This window comes from Mesitornis unicolor, unplaced genomic scaffold (assembly GCF_000695765.1).
Source record: "Mesitornis unicolor isolate BGI_N332 unplaced genomic scaffold, ASM69576v1 scaffold179, whole genome shotgun sequence".
In the NCBI taxonomy this organism is placed as follows: Eukaryota; Metazoa; Chordata; class Aves; order Mesitornithiformes; family Mesitornithidae; genus Mesitornis; species Mesitornis unicolor.
In genome coordinates, this window is record NW_010208998.1 from 7115 (window position 1) to 23963 (window position 16849).

General features: G+C 39.8%; 1 protein-coding gene across 1 annotated transcript in view; it reads left to right on the forward strand.

Annotated features, from left to right (window-relative positions):
- The first annotated feature begins 3819 nt into the window (after positions 1 to 3819).
- The window catches only part of LOC104547124 (synapsin-2-like), a 115885-nt gene continuing 102855 nt past the window's right edge, over positions 3820 to 16849 (forward strand). The window contains exons 1-2 of the mRNA XM_010192703.1: positions 3820 to 3878; positions 15608 to 15665. Coding sequence (XP_010191005.1) covers positions 3820 to 3878; positions 15608 to 15665 — 117 coding nt within the window. The remainder of the gene's footprint in view (positions 3879 to 15607; positions 15666 to 16849) is intronic.

Sequence of the window (16849 nt, forward strand, 5' to 3'; positions counted from 1 at the left end):
GAAATGTGGCAGGCTGTGTTTTTGCAGGCCTCTAAATGCATGTTTGTGTGTTTACGTATACACATGTATACAATATATATGTAAGCATACACTGACATACACCCACCACTTCAATTTTAGGTTAGACATTTGCTGTCAAAATAGCTAATTTAACATGAAAAGTTTGTACTGAAAGTGAAGTTGAAACTGCACAGAACTATTACAAAGTTATCAACGCAGTTTTTTATTTCCTATAAAGTACTTTGACCATACGAGGAGGATGAAAGCAATAAACCCCTGAAACAGCTGAAAAAGAATAAAGCAGCAGAAAGGAAATAAAACCTGAGAGAGGAAAATGTGTGAGGTGGAGAATGGAGGAGCATCGTTTTGATTGGGAAGACAGCAGAAAGCACGTATGAAATGTTGGTTTAGTCTGTCAGGATTTCAGTTCATGAAAAATGCTTCACTGCCTAGATGGGGGGAAACCGTAAGAACAAGGGTCTGACTTTTGTATAAAGTAGCTGATTTTGTCATTGGGAGTCTCAACTCTTTTGTACCAGTGTTGGCGAATCGTTCTAAAAGATCCTACAGCACTGCCCTGGGAAAAAGGAGATACCGCTTAAAAGAATAATGATAGATTTCTATCTTTTTTGCTGGTTTTGAGAATTTCATGTCTTTTCCAGGCTATGACTATTAATTTTTAATTAATCAGATAAGTTTTTGTCAATTAAAACTGCATGTTTCTGCAAGCTCGAAGATTGAAACAAACATTCCTGTATCACAGAGGAAGCTTAACAGTTCGTGACTGTAACGCTGTGTCCTTTGGGCCTGATTTGTGTCCTTATTCCTTTCAATGGAGATCACACTGAGTTTTAATTAGACCTGAACAATAGTCATGGCAGCTGTTCAAGCCACAGCCAAGTTCATCTGACAATTACTTTTCCACACCTTCAGAGAAAATAACACTGTTTGCTAATATTGTGAGCACTCTGAATTTTCTTGGGAGCATCTTCTTTTTTTTAACTGAGGTTACAGCTTTTGGAATCAAGTAAGACTCTCAGCTGTGCTTTGAAAGAAATAAGCTTACACTTTCTTTGAATCAAAAGCATACAACAAATAAAAAAGAATTGTGTATACCATTTTCCTTAAAATAAATGTTTCTCTTAAAATTTAGGGATCTCTTAAGCCAGTCTTGTGACTTTTTTCAGGGCTGTGACTCATATTTTTTATTATTATTATTTTTTTTATTCTAAGTTTTTGCTCTAACAGATTTTGCCTTCCCACAGACTACCTCCCATCTGTTCAGGGTAATGGGTTTTCTGCCTGTGCTCTGAAAGGAGCATATTGCAAGATTTGAGTGAGAAATTTTACCATGAGAAACCACTGGTCCTTGGAGTCTACTTAAACTTGGTTGCCAGGGCTACTCCATCCTAGGCAAACAGGATAAAAAAATTGAGATCGTCTTGTGGAAAATTGAGAACGATAGCCTGCCTACAGAAAGAGAAAAAAGATATGTGTGATAATGAGATATAAACTTTGTATAAACATTATGATTGAGACGTGTTCAAACTCCCAAATCTTAATTGTCTGTGGGAAGGTGGGTGGGAAGAAGGGGAAAGGAGGGAGAAAGTGTGAAACCAGGTATGAGACAAAAAGTTGTAGTACCGTTTATAGGAGGGTAGTACAAAAAAAAAGACTCAGTAAAATGTAAATCAAGTGATGCATTTGATATTGTCTCATATTACAACTGAGAATTAATCAAAGTATCATAATATTTGGGTTCTGAATTAATCTCTTAAAAGAACTGCTTTCTTCAAGCTGTCAGGTCCAGAAAAAGTGCCCAAAATATGATGATTCACACAAGTATCGAAAGGATGAACTGTTTTAAGACCTGGCCACTGCCTTTGAAGAGTCTGTTTTTAAAAAGCAGTCATTTAGAAAGGTTTGTATTTGCTGTTTCTGTTTCCTCATAAATCCTCTTTGATTGCTGTGCTCGTCTTTCATTTCAAGCATTCTACGCTTGCCTTTCCTTTCCAGCCTGGCAGTGAAGGTGAAGAGGTGGGGATGCCGTCTTCTCGCTCTCGCTGCATTGAGTCCTGTTCGTCTGTTGCTTGTTCGTGTGGATGGGAATGAGCGAGTACTTTGTGTTCTCTCAAGAGTTTAAGATTCCTGGGAATAGCTGCTCTGCTATTCAGTATTTCTGTTCTTTTGCTGGAGCACGTTGCAAGTGTCATTAAAGGCTGTGGAAGATCTCTGAGAGAAAGGGCAATGTGAAGCCCTACCAATTAGTTACTTCCTCAGCAGCAAAGTACAAAATACAGTCCAGTTTGTGACAGGACTATGGAAGTGTTTTCAAGGTATTTTTCTACCTGGGAATGGGGTATGAATGTACAATAATGGTCTTCTCTTTTCTGTTGGGCCCACCAAGGAAATAACACTGAATGGAAAAGAGTTGCTCACCTCAATTTGTGCTTTTCTGAGCACGTATATTGAAAATTGAAATGCTTTTAGGTTCACTGTCCTGGAAGGAAGAGTGTATGATAAGGGTGCATTAACTTGCTAGTGTCTACAACATCTCATACTCCTTTTCTTTGTAAAACGAAAGTCGCCCAAATGATTCCCAAGTTGGGTGTTTAGCCACAACCTCATGGTTGTAAAATCCTGAAACAGAAGAGGCACAAGGGTGTTGCATTCAGGAGCCAGAGACCACAAGCGAACCAGGTCTCAAGCTGTGTGTGCACCCTACTGGTTTCCCTTCTTCCACACATGACACAACTTTAGAGATTTTCTGTGCTCAGAGTAAAAAAACTTTAGGGAATCTAATCTAGCTGATAGTCTTTTTAGTAAAGAATTGTGCCTTATTATTTTTTTAAATTATTTTTAAAATTTTCAGTTTCTCCAATGGAGGTAAAATGTAAAAGCAAAAGTCAGTGGAGGCTTCTGGCACTGTAAGCATGTTGTCTTTTTAATTTGTGAAAAGCTGCAGTGCAGTTCGGGCTGTGGTAAGTTGATTTGTTTCTTTTGATCTAAGATACAACTGAGAAAATGCTTCAGCTGTTTCTTTTCCCTCTGCAATTTTGTAGAAGCAGAGTTGTGATGCACAACAGATAGCGATAGTAAAAAGATAGACATTACTGTTCCAGTTTAGTTGCTCCAACATTATTTACAAAGATTAATGTTTCAGTTTAAAATTAAACCACCGTTACTTTCGAATTAATACTTATGATTGACAAATTGGGAAGTACTCCAAACTCGGATGTTATTTTCTCCCTCGGAATTTGTCAGTTCTGGCACTGCAAGTCGCAGGGAAGCCTGCCCGGCAGATGGCAGTGCCTGACCAAAAGGAGGTTCTGCTCTGAGGAGGTGCTGCTTTCTGCAGCAGCTCTGATTCATGTACTCAGTATTGCGTAAACACAGACACTGCAGAAACTAATCCTTGTTTGTTTTGCTTTCCTTTTTCGGCAAAGCAGTGAGTAGGCATCCTAGTGAAGTTTAATGAAATTGCTGAAGATCCAAAATAACATGGAGATGTAGAATTTTTGTCTTAAGTAACCCTGATTGAATGGACAGAATGTGAAATGTGTTCAGAAGAAACACCTATAATCGTGTCAGTCTTTACTAAAAGCCTCTAAGATTGGTTTTGCTTGCCCTTAGATCTTGATGAAGGAATCTGTTCTTATTTACTGCATACTGTTAGTGCATGTTATGACAATACATTAACAAAAAATGAAATCTACCAATAAAAGAAAAAAGTAGATAAGATCCCATCTGTAATTCAGCAGTGTGAATTTCTCTGGAGTTACCTGCTGGGCAAGGGAATGAGGTGAGCAGATCGTGAGAATGGAGAAACTCGGACTACAGGAGCCTAAAATGAAGTTACTGAACATACTGCTCATCAGGTTTGTTGCCAGTCGCTATAGAAAATAGATGTTGTTACAGAAAATAAAGTTATAAAAGATATATATTTATATTTATATATAACGGACACAAACTGGAACACAGGAGGTTCCACTTCAATTGGAGAAGAGACTTCTTCTCAGTGAGGGTGACAGAGCACTGGCCCAGGCTGCCCAGAGAGGTTGTGGAGTCTCCTTCTCTGCAGACATTCAAAACCCGCCTGGACGCCTTCCTGTGCAACCTCATCTGGGTGTTCCTGCTCCGTCAGGGGGATTGGACTGGATGAGCTTTGGAGGTCCCTTCCAATCCCTAACGGTCTGGGATTCTGGGATTCTGTGATTCTGTGTGATTTGGCATAAGAATGAACCCATGAAGTGGCGTACGCAGGACCAAAGATACAATAGTGACTTCAAAAGGCAGTCTGATATTTTGCTGATTTGCTTTAAAACAATTAATAGCCGTGTTTGCAAATCCTAGTGAATTTTCTTTTGGTTGTGCCATTAGTAATTTAGGGATTATGTGCTCATTTTGTTTGTTCTGGGTTTTTCTCCTAGTTCGTAACTGAAAGAAAGAAAGATTTTAGAAAAAGCTGGCAGTCTGCTGCTATGTGGGAGTTTGATAGGAGAGTTGTCTCAAAGCAATCACTGATATAACTGCAGACTAATTGGTGTTGGTGCAGTAGCAGACTAGAGTGAGCGTAGCAGCTTTTCTTTCTTAAGCAAATGAAGCTTGCAGTATGGATATCCTGGGTTTGAGAGGTTTTCAACACATCCTGAATTTTTGTCCCAGCAGGCCTTATTGTAGAATAATCAAGAAAATATTCTTACCCTGAATGCTGTTATTTGTTCATGTTTTGTTTAGTCACCAAGATGATAATCCTTGCCCAGAGTCATAAATTCACTAGCAAAAATATTTACCAGTAACTAGCTGCAGATTTTGGATCTTATGTAATGAGGGCTTGCACATGCCTGCTGGTTTGATCTTTGCCAAATGGCAGTGTCTTCATGGGAAAAGTACTCCCGTCTTCTTTGCTAATGACTCCCATCCAAGTGAATCAGTGCCATGGACTGCAGACTTGTGGTTGCCCAAGGCTCCATTAGCGGAGAGGTGACTGGTAGCATAAGCGAGCCACTTCCCTTGAGGAACAAAGTGGGTGGGTGTAGCCCACAAAGTGATGCGGAGCTGGATTCAGTTTCTCTCTTGGGCATCCTTGGCTAACGTGCTCTTTGTCACCAGCTAAATTTGAAGCAGTATTTCCACAGTACAGCTCCTAGGGAGAAGATCTGCTCAGATCTCTGAGATTTTGTAACAGCCTTTGCTATTGTGTGCAGAAAGAGCAGGTCAAGTTCTCACCCCTATAGGCACTGGGGGAATTAATCCCACAGATGGGAATCATTCAATTATGAAATTATCACAACTATTGCTATGCTTTAATATATGCCAAAAGAGACTGCTGTTTGCATCTTAATTGTTTTATGTCTGTTACACCACCATTTTTTGGCAATCAATCACATAATTATATTTGTCAGCATTTAGTTGTTAAAAAAAATAAAAAAATAAGAGAAGAGGTAGTGGGGCAGAGCTGTTGGGATTCAGGTCCACATTCAGCACTTGCCTCTGCTCCCCACAGCTGAGAGGTGCTGCTGCTCAGAGGCTGCTGGGAGCTTGCAAGGCAGCCTCGTCAGGAGATTTCTGCTCTAAAGATTGGCACACTGCTGAATTTCAACATCCCAAATTTGAGGTACCGTGCACTGTTATGTATTGCTCCACTTTGTGAGCTGAATGTGACCTGAGTGTAGTAGTACACACCTTGCATGGAGCACCCTGTGCAACAGGCACTGTAGCTGTGGTGGGTTTGATTCCCAGGTTGCCCAGAGAAGCTGTGGATGCCCCCTCCCTGACAGTGTTCAAGGCCAGGTTGGACGGGGCTTTGAGCAGCCTGGGCTGGTGGAGGTGTCCCTGCCCATGGCAGGGGTTGGACTGGATGAGCTTTAAGGTCCCTTCAACCCAAACCATTCTGTGATTCTATGATTTTTGGTTTCATGGACTGTTCCTGTGTAAGAATTCTTAAAGCCCGTATTCCCAAGGTCAGCCTCACCTGGAGAAGGGGTGGGTAATGCTGCTCGTCTTGTGTATTAGTTGTGGTGCAGTATCTTCATGGGAAAAGAGAAAAATACAATTTGCTAACTTCAGCAGTACTGGAAAATTCTGTTGTTCTCTGTTCTGCAGTGGGAAGCTGAAAATCCTCAGGATCACAAGCTCTGAGTTATTTGGCTTTTTAGAGAATATTAAAATCAATAAACCAAACAAAGATATTTTAAATACGGACAAATTTATGTGTGATTATACTTCTAAGTATAATATTAAAATAGACAGTGATTAGTTTAGTTTTGCAATGTACTTTGGAAGCTTAATTCTGAGCAAAAGTGACTGATCCTTTTAATGAAAGGGTTAGAGTACTGCTAAGATATTGTCCTTGCTGTATTTTTAGAAGGACCCATTCCCTCATGTTTTGCAGGAGTTGATAAACAAGTACTGTATTTACTGATCTTCACTAACCCAGTATTCTGTTGGAAACAATTCCTAGAGGTGATTTGTTAGGATAAAAGTGCCAGTATGTCTGAAGGGAGGAGGAGAAGAAAAGAGAAGGAACATATGGGAACACCCTGCAAGTGGCAAAAGTGGTAATCTGCTACTCCATTCCATGTGTTTCCCTGCAGAATATGGCATAAAATATGGTTTAAAAAAAAAAAAAAGCTAAAAAGTGATACTGGCAAAAGTATTGCCTGTTTTCTTGGTGTCCATTTGTACTGAGAATCATCAGTATAATGCATTTCCAGTGTACTTGAGTATCTTGAAGCAATTAGTTTTTCATGGCAGCATTCTGGATGTTCCTCCAGAGCTAGTCAGTAGGAAAAGTGCATGTTTCTGAAGCTCATTCTTCCATAATAACTGATAAATTAATGGTTTTTACTCTGCTGAGCACAGTGCATGCAATCTGTCCTGTCTTTGGGGAGAATTGCACTGGAGGTACCACTCAGCTTTCTGAGGCACTGGGAATCTTATTTAGAGTTAGAGGAGACTGTCATGAAGCCAATGGAAACGTAGTGTGTTTTGCGCTGCATGTGGGAGGAAAAAACCCCTTAATAATGATTAATTCAACTTAAAATGGGAAAGGAATATAGAAAGCATTTGCAATTGCTGTTCATTTAATCCATGTTGGTATCAGTGGTTAATTTTCTTGTGGGTTTCTGCTGACATTGCATTAAATACATGGATACTGTTTGTACTATTGCTGTTAATATGCTTTGTCTAGTAGATCTGAAACTGTTTACAAGTTATGCACAACATCCATCATTCAGCACAAGCATGCACCTACCGTTATGGTAATGAAGTATTTCCCCTGTTTTCAGCCAGCCCCTGCACATGACTGCGACCTGGCCCTGTCGTTGTTTCAACAAGGGGTTGTTACCAGTGGAGCTACCTTAAAGCCAGGAAAGCCAGAATAATGACCGTGGATCTATGTTTATCTAACATAATTGTTAGATAATTGTTAATTGATTGGCTAAAAAGTTGTTTCCAATCCGATATATACATTTCTTTCTACAGAAGAGGGCGACAAAAGCCATATACTGTACTGCATCTCTGAAGTTACTTAAGTAGAGCTATGAAGGCTGGGTTTTACCATGGATCTGCTCAGACAAACTGGGCAGCACGTAACAGTCTTCAGTATCAAAATATATGCTTCAGCTGCATGGAAAAAAATGGAAACATCAAAGACTGTTTTACACCCATTATTTGGGATCTTGATTTGTGTGGGGCCTGCAGTGCTCCTGTAACACGAAGCTAGTGATACAATTGGAAGAGGCTCCATATCCATGGCATGGAGGGGAAAGGGTCTCTGAGCCAAAGATAAAAGCAATCGCTGATCCATGAGAAATCTATTTATCCCTTGCTCATTTAAATCTAGTTCAGTATTGGTGGGGCCATGGAATTATTGCTGCAAGGGTGTGAAATGCTTGTGGGTGTCCCTTGGGGAAAAAAATTACTCATTTTCCTGTACCATCACTGCCGTGCTCTTATATATACGTATGTATATCTCTAATAAGATATTCTGGTACTTGTGGCAATCCTTTCCTCTCCTATTACCCCCATGTTCCCTGTGGGTCTCATTTCTTGTGTGGGACTGAGGATTTAAGGTTTGGCATTAAGACTGAAGGTTTGATGTTGCCCTTAATCTGGTTTAGCTCTAAGCTGTGCCTGAAAGGTGAGCATCGTCTCTCCCACTTTCTCTCCAGACACTCGTGACTTGCATGCTTCCCCCCATTTCTTACCTCATGCTGACTCATTTGTTCAGAATCTCACCTGCAGGACAAGCACAGAGGGGAACCAGCTGGAGACGGTTTTGAGATAGTATAGAAATTGTAAGTACAGGATCCTCAAAGGTGAAAATTGAAACGATGTGGTAGCCCAATGTGTTATATGTGAAGTATCACCTTCTAATGTCTCCAGGCATAAATTACTTACATTTTCTCACCTCACAGAGTCACACATCTTGCTTAAAGGCGCATTTAAAATGCCTTAGAGAATTCAGTTTAAATAGAAAAATTTAAAGGCAGATAAATTTCTGCTGATGAGTTTATCAATAATGGGGATTCAGTCTCAAAGTTTCTTTCATTCCATGCTGGTTTTTACAGTGTTTCAGATGTTGTCAGGAATTACTTTCTGTTAGTGTAACATCTTTTAGGCTCGCTTTATTTTCTGTACCTCAATAGGAAAAAAGTAAATGAAAGTATTTCGAGATGCTATTTCTAGATGGTTTGGTTTTTTCTGTCATAAACTAATCACCAGTAGCTGCACTGTGTGGCGTGAGTGTGTTTTACTTTCTGAACAGTAGAATTGCTGATGAACAGTTTCTACTGCTTCGTCATTGTTGTCAATAGATTGAGAAGTTGGAAAGAATGAGCAACTTATTGGGGAGGTTTGGCAATGACAAATTTGCCATTGTTACCTTAGGCTGCAATATTATTACATTGGCTATAGTTGGTAAGGTTAAGGAACTTAGAGCAGCTGGTGCAGTGTATGCAGTTTGAGTCTTACAGCACTAAGCAGCATTAAAACCTTCATCAGTTTTTAGAACAGTGCTATTTCGTAATTTGGCTGGTGATGATGTTTTCCTGTATAAAAGCTGGGACTTTCTGTTCATCTCAGGAGTACAAAATATTTTGCTGAGCCCTACCATGGGAAAGTGGAGTGATTCTAATGAGTCTAACAGATTTGGAAAAGGTTATAATATGATGCATCATCTGTGAGGTCTTCTAGCGGTGAGGAAATGAATGTTTAAAAACACTTTCATTTGTAATCTGATTTACACAAAAAAAAGGCCCACAGAAATTATGTCATGACCATAAATCTTGCACAGAGGTAATGGGCTGGTGGTAAATATGACATAATCAGAGGTGTGGGATTTTGGGACATGACCAGCAAGACAGAGTAGGGTTTGCTCATGAAAGAGTACTTGTTTCACCTTAATTCAGGAGAAAATTAGTCATTTTTGGGAAAGCAGGCTGTTCAGAAGACCCAGAAAATTCAAGCTGAAATGAGAGATTCGGGAGTAGGAGGCACTTTCTTCTTGATTAGATCTCTAGTAAAAACACCATATTCAGGCACAGACCAGAGTGACAAATAGAAGGGCTCCTGATTTAAACAGTGAAGATGATTCTTGGGCTGGAAGATCTATGCTGTGGAAGAAGAAAATGGCTCTGTTTTGTTTAAATAATCAGAGTAAAGGAGATAGCATTCTGATCTATACAAAAGGAATAGGATAATTTGTTAATAAAGAAAAGGCTAAGAATAAATAAGGAGAAAAAAATTTGGATTCAATCGGAGATTATGGAAACCTCTGAAGGTGCCATATATAAAGCTATTCTGAAAAAAACCCCTCCTAGCAAGGGTGATATGCATCACAGAAAGGGAGGGAGAGCAGTTGCTGCTTAATAAGCATCCATGCTTTGTTTCTAGGTTCTAGATGCTTTCTTTTTTTAATGCTTTTAAAGCTTAATCTCTTTGGGCAGCTTCTCTGCTGTTTGGACAAGAAAATCCTCCACTGAAAACTGTTTACTCTGTTTTTCTTGAGTTTAACCATGACTGGTGAGGGGAATGGGGTAGAGTGTGACAGATCGGTGGCTCTGTAGAAGAAAAGCTACATGCAGGAGCTCTGGGTTTTAAGGATGTGTTTAAGGAAGTTCTTTGCCCCGAGTTACAGAAGTCAGGGAAGGAAAGCCCCATCCCAGCGGAGGGGTGGTGTTTCCCACAGACATTTTTCTCCTGCCCTGTTAAACTTGAACTGCTGAGGTAGCTGCGCTTTCATGGGCCTCAGTAGAACTGGGCACATCAGTGAGGAAGAAATCACAGAATCATAGAATCGCTCGGTTGGAAGAGACCTCTGAGATCATCACGTCCAACCGTTCCTGTCTACCCTCTAAACCATATCCTTAAGTACCTCATCTACCCGCTCTTTAAATACATCCAGGGATGGTGACTCCACCACCTCCCTGGGCAGCCTGTTCCAGCTTCTGATGACCCTCTCAGTAAAGAACTTCCTCCTTATCTCTAACCTGAACCTCCCTTGGCACAGCTTGGTGCCGTTTCCCCTTGTTCTATCCCACATCCCCCGGGAAAAGGACCAGCACCCACCTCTCTCCAAGCTCCCTTGAGGCAGTTGTAGGTGGTGATGAGGTCTCCCCTCAGCCTTCTCTTCTCCAAGCTGAACAACCCCAGTTCCCTCAGCCGCTCCTCATCAGGCTTGTTCTCCAGACCCTTCACCATCCTTGTGGCTCTTCTCTGAACACGCTCCAGAATCTCAACATCCTTCTTGTAGTGAGGGGCCCAGAACTGAACACAGCACTCGAGGTGCGGCCTCCTGAAGCTTGGTAGAATTAATGATGTGATAGGTTCCAATACGAGGCAGTCTGGGATGACTCCATCGTGTGCTAACATACACTAGGACCGTAAGTGCTTGGTTTTGTTCCTAGTAATTCCCTTTTCTGTATATTATGATTGACAAGATTGGAGTAAAGACAGTTATTTCAGATAAAGACACACAGTGAAGACTGAGACATTGTACCTGTGGAAGCAATATGATATTAAAAAAAATAAATGGCCATGTTATGCCATTGGACGTAGAAGATGATGTTCAGAAATAATCTCTATTGTCACTTCAGTAGATTAAATAATAGGCTAAAATGCAATTGTTTACACGTTACCTTGTTGGCAGAAGCTAGTGGGTTTTTTAAATGTGAACGGTATATTTTTCCCTTCTAAAGGCTAGGCTATGACTTAAAATGAAGAGCTGCATTAATTGTGTCTTGCCTGTCATACTGGGGGAAAGAAACCGCAAAACTCAATTAGTCCAGTTTCAGTTAGGGTTTCTGTGAATTGTCAGATCACACAGTGAGTAACTGGAAAGAGCAATCCATGTGTCCTTGCCTTTACAGAGCTTCCACATTTCATCAGACTGAGTGATTAACAGCAAAATATAATGGGCCTGATACAAATGTGAGCTATGGAACCTGTTAAAATAAGCTGTGCTATTTCGGAGCCAAAAAAGCAGGCTGCTGTTCAAGTTTACAGGCTCCTGGTAATGGAGATTGTCATTAATCTAATGAAATCCAACTCAGCAGGGAGCACCACTAAAACCAGAAGTCACGCGTTTGATACGTTCTATCCCTTACTCTGTGGTGATGGTCTGCTGCTTCTGAGACAATTTCTGTATGAACTAATACCTTGAGAAAACAGCTATTTTATGTGAGAGTGAAATACTGGTTGGGTCAAGTGCCAAAAGTATAACTTGGCAGTGCAGAATGTGCTTTAAATCCAAATAGGTCTTTGCAGAATCTAAGAAACACGTTTAGAAGTAGCAAGGTCTTTAAAGAGTCAAGTTTTAAATAAGGTATTATATTGATTTTATAACAGTCTCTTACCAGTCTCTGGTTGCAGAAACGTGGAACAAGTAAATAAAAGAAAGTCTGTAAACCAGCATGTTTACAGTATTCTTAATAAATTCTTCTCTTTAGTTGTGATAGCATCATCACAGCAGTTCCAAATGATGAGTTTTATTAGCTAGTCTGGTTGGTTGGAATTCAGTAGAGCAAACACTGATACTGTCAGACGGTTGCTGAGCACACTGATGTTGATAGATTCCCACTGACTTCAGTAGATTGTGGATTGGGTCACGTAAAATGAAAATACTCTGCAAATTTTACCACATGCTTACTTTTGATTGCAGTTTCTTCACTGAGAGAGTGGTTGTCACTGGAGCAAGCTCCTCAGTGCAGTGGTCATGGCACCAAGGCTGTCAGAGCTCGAGGAGTGTCTGGATAACGCTCTTGCCAGATGGTTTAGTGTTGGGCTCTTGTAAGGAACTGGCACTTGGACTCGATGATCCTGAGGGGTCCCTTCCAACTCAAGATATTCTCTGATTCTATCAGTGTCCTGTATTTTTTAACACTCTGTGTTACTGGCTCACCTAGCAGTACAAATGAGATGCTGATGGCATCATAGACACAATCATATTTTCATTACATTAGCAGAAAGTACTGACTCCTGGAGGTAGATTGACTATTTCGGATTCTGCATGAAATTAGAGCACAATATGCAAACCATAGTTTTTATGGTACAAAAACTTTAAGACTAAATCTACCTTTTTTTTTTTTAGTTGAGGTTGGGGTTTTTTTAAATTGAATTAAATATTTTTTCCTAACCAGATTTGAACTTGAAGACTGGCCTTGCTTTCTCTCCAGCATTTTCCATTCTGTCACAGAGGCTGATGTACCACACTTGTGAAGTTTGTGGAAGTCTGGCTGGTTCTGTGCCAGCAGTCTGCCAAAATGTTTACATGCATATGGCAATTCCAGTGAACCACTCAGCTGAAACTGCTCTGTATATGTTTATATATATGTATGTGCACTACCTTGCTTGAAGTGAATTGTGCTACCTGTTTGTAAATGCTAACAGCCTGCAATTTGTGTGCTCTAGAGGGTGCCACTGTTCTAAAAGAGGAACAAACTTTTGCCCTGTTGTAGTAAACTGACACTGTGATATTTTTTGAGCATACAATCTCCTTATTGATAGGATCAGTAATTAGCTCTGAGTTCACTGTTCAGATATGCCCCAAAATCAGTATTCAAACAGAACTGATTCCTGTGTACATTATGTTATTAGTACATTATCTGGACAAGAAGTGCTGCACTAAATTAACAAGTGGTGGTTGCAGTGTTTTGTAGAATCACAGAATGGTTTGGGTTGGAAGGGACCTTAAAGCTCATCCAGTCCAACCCCTGCCATGGGCAGGGACACCTCCACCAGCCCAGGTTGCCCAAAGCCCCATCCAACCTGGCCTTGGGCACTGCCAGGGAGGGGGCACCCACAGCTTCCCTGGGCAACCTGGGCCAGTGCTCACCACCATCACAGTCAAGAATTTCTTCCTGATATCCAGTGTAAATCTCCCCTCTTCCAGTTTAAAACCATTCCCCCTTGTTCTCTCACTACCTGCCCTTGTAAAAAGTCCCTCCTCAGCTTTCCTGTAGGACCCCTTCAGAAACAGGGGTGTGCAGTGCTGTGAAAATAGGAGCCTTGTAGACACAAGCAGTGCTTTGCAGGACTGGACCCCCCACATATTTGCTGGGTGCCTGCTTTTGAGTTCAATGAAGACTGTAGCTGATAAGCTCTGTGTTGCGGTGTTAAAGAATGCAAATTGAAGAAATATAAACAGGTTGCATGTTAGCAAATGGTTTTCCTGTGGATTTTGCTGCCAGTTGAAAGTAGCAGCAATTTTCATACTTTGTTTATATGAAATGAAACCACATTGGTTTCATAACTTAGTAAGATACTGTGGAAATACATGGAGACACTATGTACTTTGAGGGAAATATTTCAGGTCTTTTTTATATATTTGAAACACCTTTAGTGATTACTACTCCATTCATTGTCCTTGCTGAATTTCAGTGAGCAGTATGAGCTCATGCTAGGCTGCATCTGTGGCAACTGTAAATTCTACAGTAGTTTAATAAATATTTCACATATGTTGAAAAGATTCTGACTGTAAGAGGTCACGCTAGGAACTTCAGTAGGTGGCATTCCTATTAGTAGCTGTCCTTTTTCTCTACATTTAGGCTTTGGAAAGCAACGTGTTCACACAGTGAGTTTTAAAGGAATAATGGTACTGCTTTCTTTCCTATTTCTTGCACTTACAATGAAGAAATCATCAGCAACGGGCAGCCAAATGTGACTTGAATCGGGGCGTGTTTTGTCCAGCTAACTTTACTCCTGCTGACAGCTGCCCTCGCGCTCTGCTCAAATGCCTTGCCTAGACATCCTGGCCCTGAAAGCGTTACTTGGTTTTGATGAAGCTGCTCCAAGAGGTGGTACACAGCTAAGATGTGCTCGGTGCTGAGAGTATCAAGGTGTAGCATGAATTTCAAGCTATGATTCAGTGGAATTCTGCAAATCAATAACACCAAAGAATTTTTAACAACTCTTAGTCGTAACTTCTGCCTTAAGTTATTTTTGAGTGATATCAAGATAAATTCTTGTTTGTGGCTTAACGTTTGGAGAATAATATTAAATTCTATACATGTTTATAAAAGTTGTTGCTTAAAGCTACTCTGAAATTAAGTCTCTTTCAATGGTTAAATGTCATGTTTGTTTTCAAGCTCCAGATTGCTTAACTTCAGTTCTTACTGTTTCTTTTCAAAGCTGAAGTCATTTGTTGAGATGTGAAACATGCCAGAGTTTGGCTGTTTAAAGGTTGCCTCAACTAAATTATGTTTAATAAGTAGAAAGACTGAATTTAAAGAAATAGCACCTCACTAATTAATAACTAACTAATATTTTGAGCACATTCCAGTATATGCAATGGACTTAGCATTAAAGAATAGAAGAGCAGCTCTTTGTGGTTTCCTACTTCCCCTCATAAAGAAGTAATGAATTGCTGATATTTGTTGGGGTGAGTGATGTGGCAGATTTAATCTCTGTAGCTGGTCAAGTTATCATTCAGCTTTGAAGAACTGAATATTAATCTTAGCTTATTTTTCAGTGCTCAAGAGGCAGCTTCACTATAACATTGCATTATGTAGCCAGCATAATTATATTTAAATTAAATCTGTGTTATGTGATGTCCAGTAATGCATTTACCTCACCTGTTGCTGCATCAGATATAAAATCTAGGAGCTCATCCTGTTCCCAGTAAAATTCAGCAATTACATTACTGTTCAGTTCATGCAGATCAGAATTGGAATTTAAAATGTTTTTCCATAAGCCAGTTTTTCTTAATAAACCAAGTGGATAAAGGTTAACGTGAGTGGTTGGTTGGGTGTTGCTCACATTAAAATGAATTTCCACAGGCATTGTTGACTTTAACAGGAGCAGGATTGCATCTTTTTAGTGATACTCATTTTAAACTTAGAACTAGTTGTGAAATTTCAGTGTACTTTAGCATACACTTCAGTGCTGAAAATCGCATTGTGTGTGCTTTTTGTCACACAGTACTGCGTGGGGTTGTTAATGATACAAGGATGTCAAAGGAAAGAGAATTGTGTATGTGATATTAGGTAGATTCAATTAGTATATAAGTGTATTTTCAAGACACTGAAGGCTGTACGAGAAACTTCTGTGTAACTACTGATTACAGATACAGTGATCCTTGATTTTCTCTGTCCCTTTTTTCCTGCAGGGCCAAGGCTTTTCGTGGGAAAAAGGTCCATGGAGAATATGACATCAAGGTTGAACAGGTAACGAAATAATTTAATCTGAGTGTTATGTTTATATTTGTATACTTATACTAATACCTGTATGTGCACAAATACATCCCTCCCTGGAGGTATTAAAAAGACATGTAGATGTGGCACTCAGGGACATGGTTTAGCAGTGAACTTGGCAACGTTAGGTTTACAGTTGGACTTGTTGATCTTAAGGCTCTTTTCCAACCTAAATGATTCTATATGCATGTATGCGTAGATTGATATATATAGTTCTTTGTGCTTCCAAAAAACCTCAGAAATTAAGTAGAATATTCAAAGATTTCATTATGCTTCATTCGAACGTGTCTGTTTTTAGAGGATTCTGACCATAATTTGCACAACATTAAAAACATGTCATATCCAAAAGTTGTTGCTTAGCAACTCTGAATTTCTCAGACACTCCATGGATTACATGTTACGTTTCTGTATCACTAATTCCTTCACTTAAAAAAAATAAATATATATATATATACACTCTGGTTGCAATCCTAGCATGTGGGGTTGTTTTAAGAAAAGCACTGAATAAATATGGAGATCTAATTCAAGGTGCATTAGAATTACGGCTGTTTTATTTGAGCTAGGTATCTGAAACTAAGGAAGTAGATAAGTCTTTTCACTGCTTTTCAGTCTTGAATTCGACGAGTAGATGCTACTGTAAGAAGCTTCAGTACTTAAACTGAATTATTTTGTTATTGGAATTTCAAAGAGTGAGGGAAAATTATCACTAGTTGTGTGAACTCAGCTTATCTAAATTCACTGTAATGGTAGAGCATCGGGCTTTTCTCCATTCTTTACACTATTGAGTATCTGCTGATGTTCTTGGCTTGGAAACATGGAAAGCTTTGCCAGGAATCTTCAGGAGTATTGAGGAAGAGATGGGAAAAAGAAGACAAGCTTTTTTGTCCCCAAATACCGTTCACACCTAGCTCAGCCCATGCAGTTGACATCACCCACACGGTCTCTTTGCTGTGAACAACAGCTTTTTGTAAGCCTCGAATTTCCTTCATATGGTCTCTTGTAGGACCAGAACCACTTTTAAGAGACTGAAAGTTTCTGAGCCCTACTAATTGCTTTGTAACGTGTCAACACTGTGACAGTCGTGTACAAATAGAGTTATTAACAACTGCTGTAGTGTTCTTTTTCAAGTACCAGAACATTATTTTATTTTTATACTA